At 35.8% G+C, this 5,000-nt stretch overlaps 1 protein-coding gene across 6 annotated transcripts in view; it reads left to right on the top strand.

Moving 5' to 3' along the window:
* asgrl2 (asialoglycoprotein receptor-like 2) overlaps window positions 1-1,456 on the top strand; it is a 6,460-nt gene extending 5,004 nt beyond the window's left edge. For 3 of the 6 annotated variants that reach the window (XM_046869167.1, XM_046869169.1, XM_046869168.1), the window contains exons 7-9: window positions 136-287; window positions 504-613; window positions 769-1,454. In XM_046869167.1, coding sequence (XP_046725123.1) covers window positions 136-287; window positions 504-613; window positions 769-922 — 416 coding nt within the window. In that variant the 3' untranslated portion in view covers window positions 923-1,454. Of the gene's footprint in view, window positions 1-135; window positions 288-503; window positions 614-768 lie in introns of all 6 variants that reach the window. The other 3 variants (XM_046869172.1, XM_046869171.1, XM_046869173.1) reach the window with 2 other exon arrangements.
* Window positions 1,457-5,000: the final 3,544 nt, after the last annotated feature.

A 5,000-nucleotide genomic window follows, 5' to 3' on the forward strand; every position in this document is an offset into this window, starting at 1 on the left:
TAAGTGTGTAGTGGTGAATGTGTAAAGGTAAGTGTGAAGTGATGAGTGTGTAGTGATGAGTGTGTAGTGGTGAGGTTGTGTTGATGAGATCGTGTGTGTGTGTGTGTGTGTGTGTGTGTGTGTGTGTGTTTGTAGACACCCAGCAACAGTGTTGCCCAATGGATTGGCAGCTTTTCTCTTCACACTGTTATTATTTTTCTACTTATGGAAAGTCTTGGAATGAAGCTCGAGATACATGTGTGAATATGAAAGCAGAACTGCTGATCCTGAAGAATAAAGAGGAAAAGGTCAGTCTTTCAAATGCTAATATGTCATTCATTTAGTAAAACAAATGTCAATTATATATTATGAGTTCTGACAAACATAATAACAATTGCAAAGCTATAATAATAATAATAATAATAATAATAATAATAATAAATGAGCTGTAATTCTCTTACTACAAAGTACATCTTATTAAATAAGATTAGAGAATGTGTGTGTCTGTGTGTATGTGTGTGTAGGGATTTGTGATAAAGAACACCAAGCCTTTATTTTACTGGCTTGGTCTGAGTGATGAGAGAACCGGAGAGTGGGAGTGGCTGGATGGAACGCTGTACCAAATGGACAAGAGGTGAGAATGTGAATGTGTATGCGTGTGTTATTTGGTGCAATTTTATTATTCATTATTTTGTAAGAGTGTGTGTGATATTTAAGTAAATGCTTGCACTGTTAACCAGATTGTTCCTGAATGACACATCATGTCTAAATGTCTGTGTGTTTATGAAGAGATTGGATGCCTGGTCAACCTGATAACTGGCATTTACATGGTCTGGGTGGTGGAGAAGATTGTGCTCACTTCCACAGTGATGGACGATATAATGATGATCATTGCTCCCGGAATTACCGTTTCATCTGTAAATCTCTTGCATACAGAGTGTGATAATTGTACTACTACTACTATTACTACCACTAATAATAATAATAATAATAATAATAATAATAATAATAATAATAATACATTTCAAATCTAATTGTAATCTCACCAGGGACCACAATGAGGCAAAAACTATACAGGATTGCTTTGATTAACAGAACCAGTTGGAGTTTGAGTTTTTTCTGGTTTAAGGTTAATGTTTTTAAAAAATTAACTTTATCCTAAAGTATAATTTAATATTATTTTTACAAGATATTATAATATAAGACTTATGATCTGATTTTTATTCATATTATTTTTAGAACTTGTTTAAATGATGAGTTAAATTTTGGTAAAAAATGTAATGTCTGTAAGATTCTGGAATAAGCTCCAGTCTAGAAATCTCAATCTCCTCTGAACTTATAATAAACTGCACATTAATGTCATGTTTGGTGAGATGGGGTGTTGAAGCAGTGCTAAACCCCTTAATTAGTCCTGGATGACTAGTGATAAGGGAAGTGCCTTTGTTTGTAACTTAATGTACTTCATATTAATAAAAAAAAAAAAAAAAAACAGATGAATGCTATAAATGTATTAATCTCACGCAACAAAAAAAATCAATGTGCTTATAACCACACACACACACACACACACACACACACACAAACAATGCACCATGTCCTCCATTTTTAGTTTTAGTAAAGAAAACTTTTGATTTAAATTTGATTTAGATTGAATAAAATTATAATCGTGTCTACCTTCAGGCTGGACGCACAGAACAGTGTCGGCGCCACGCGCGGGCCCTGGGGGCGTGGCCTTGGGGGGCGTGGCCCTGCCACCTGAGCCTCAAAATAATTCTCAAAATAATAACAAACTTAATCATAAAAAAAAAAAATGCTTTACAAATTGATTTTATTATACCACGAATACTGGTTAAAGAATGAAGAGTATAAGTAAATAAAAGAACAATAAATAAAATTACTAACCCATAATGCAGTGCTAACAGTCATTTACATACACGCTGCCACTACGTCAGTAGCGTAAATCAGTAGAGTAAATAGTCAGTGAATTCGTTATTCTAAAGTTCGTCTAAAACATTTAACAAAACACTGTTTTAATTAAAACAGCTTTAACAATGGGTATAAGATGGTTCGCCACCTCAACAGAGAAAACTGTTGATTAGCTCAGTTCAATGACGAACACCGCTGGTGGGAATGTCGATGCCCCAGTGACTGGACTCGGTGACGGCAGAGCTGCTGTTCCACCCGGAATGATGCCACCTGCCCGGATGATTTGGGGAGAGATGGACCTATGCAAGTCGTACTGAGTGCGTATCCAACACGCCTGTTTGGTAGTATAAAAAGGTCATTTTTGCAGGCTTGGTTTCAGGAAAGAGACGGACTTGAGTATTTACTGAAGGCGGATGCAGCTTTTTGCGACCGCTGCAGAAAATGTCTCGAGTTTGTTCTTCAGAAGTGTCATTTCTTCTCCTCTCGTCGTCTGTAGCTCTTCTAAAGGTGAGATGCGCTTCTGCTTTAGTAGCTACATTTGGTTATTATGCTGGTGGTTAATTTGCGTGTGTTTTTGTGAGTCTTTAGAGTTATGATAAATTATGGTTTACAGTGGGTGACACGTTTAATATTTTATGTTTATTGAAGTATAATAATTATAATAATAGTGATAGTATGTGAACGAGGTGTGTGTATAAGTGTGTGTATATATATATATATATATATATATATATATATATATATATAATATAAAATAAATAAAAATAGAATATTTTGAAGTAATAAAATAAATGAGAGTGATAATGTGAGGGATCTCAGTGTTTATGATGTTTCCAGCTTTCAGCACGAGGTGAAGGATGAAATGAAGCTCCACACAACTTAACAACTTTATAAATTAAAACAATGTAACATAATTAAATAAATAAAACTATACAACATTCAGCAATATACATTTACATTTGATATTTATAAATAAAAGTATAACAATTAAGCTTCCCAAATACTAATCAGTTTTTTAGATGCTATATTTTATATTTTAACTTCTTGTCAGCCGGCACTTTAATACCTATTAAAATACCTAAGTATTTTGTTTGTTTGTTTATGTTAAAACCTAGTGAATTTAATGACCAAAATTTGATAAATAAATAGGGAATAAGATAGAGAATAAAGGGAATGAGGTGAAACAGTGATGGAGAAACACCTCTGATAGCAGCACGAACAATGAACACATCCTGCTTTAGTGATAAACATAAAGCAGAAAACTCCTTCTTCAACAGCATGGCCTCTACACGGAGATCAAATCTGCACACACACACACACACACACACACACACACACACACACACACACACACACACACACTTGACCAAGTGGATTGTATCCCGTACAGTGGTGAGGACGGTGCATAGGTGGGACAATGCCCTGAATCACTCGGGTGACAACCATCCAACCATCTTTGTCTGTTCTTTTTTTTCCCCTTTTTATATAAAATATTTTTATATAAAATTTTATATAATATAACTTTCTAAGAACTTGAAAATCAAGCAGTTGCTTGAGTTTGAAGGAGAATAATAAAATACAAATGTTTTATCTTTTATTTTTTATTCTAAAAGGTGAAAATAGAACAAGCTGTTGCAATGTTTCGGTTCCTCTAAAACAGGGGTCACCAACGTGGTGGCCACAGGCACCAGGTAGCCCGCAAGGACCACATGAGTAGCTGTGGTTCATCTATGTTCACATAGATGAATATCATTAATTATTAATAATGACATATAATAAAAGGTAAATTTGAGCAAATTTGTTATTTCAGATCAAACAGAAAACTGTGTCAAACTGGTAGCCCTTCACAATAATCGGTACCCAAGTAGCTCTCAGTTTCAAAAAGGTTGGTGACCCCTGATCTAGAACCTTCTTCAGGCAGGCTTGTTTGGATGATTTAAAAAAGAAAATATTTATTTAAAAATAAAATAATGAATAAAATAAATAATATATTCGGGATCAGGTTAAGGCTAGAATGTATCTCCTATCGAGCTGGAAGCAGTGGGGAAGATTCAGTTTTCTCAGCAGTCTCTTTTATAGTTAAGAGGGTGGGTTTCAATTCAAATGAACCAATGAAAACTTTTTCCAAGCTCAAGTTAAAAAAGTAATAGTTCTCAGCCAATAAAAGAAATCTCTAATAGGGCATTTAAAAAAAAAATGTAGTAATTCGAATTTCGCATGCTTTTTTTTGCAAAAGGCATAAGGCACGTGCCGGTTGAGGTTGTGCCCTGAAGCTAGCTAGCGCGTCTCAGCCCTGGAAAGGGTTTCATCTCCACCTCCAGACCAGTGAATACGAGCGGTACCACTGGATTACAGCCTCTGAGGGGCGCTGCACATTATGAGTCTGCATCTCTGGTGAGTAGGTTGTGTTTTATTTACATTTTAATGTTTTTCTCATATTAGACAAAAATTGGTTCTGAACTGCTCCAGATGTTGTAGGTGCACAGTTGTGGTTGTAGTGTAGAGGTTTGGAGTCTTAACTGGGTTTCTTTCTTTAGTAAAATGGTTTTCACCTCCAGATGTGAAATGTCTCTCTGTAATGCCACGTGTTGTTATATTGTGTTTTTGTATTGTATTGATGGTTTCTATAATTGTGACATGATAGTGGTGGTATTAAGAGCTGGATTAAGTCGGGTACGTCCCAAATGGAGGCCCAGTTACCAAACGCATGGCCCGCCACTGGGGTTAGATGTTGGGGTTAGGGTTCTCGAAGAATAAAGCTAATCAAATATGCATATGCAACATGTGTATGTAACTTCTGTTAAAATGTTCTTCTGATGTGTGTGCCTACAGGAATGTGACATGATATCTATGCATGAAATAGTGTAGTTTATGTGTGTGTCTGTACCTAGACATTTGGGAACCACCATTGCATGTTTAAGGAGGGCCCCAAACGAGACACAGATGTTAGGTGAACAATGTATGGATGGAGAAGTGGGATGTATGGAAATGCATTTGTGGCTTATGGTATATAATGTGGAAGTGAGGCTGGAGAGGGCAGATGTTTGGCAGACCAACTCCAGCTTTTGCTGAGTGAAAATAAATGCTGTCATCTT

The sequence above is a fragment of the Silurus meridionalis genome, chromosome 16 (genome assembly GCF_014805685.1).
Source record: "Silurus meridionalis isolate SWU-2019-XX chromosome 16, ASM1480568v1, whole genome shotgun sequence".
Lineage (NCBI taxonomy): Eukaryota > Metazoa > Chordata > Actinopteri > Siluriformes > Siluridae > Silurus > Silurus meridionalis.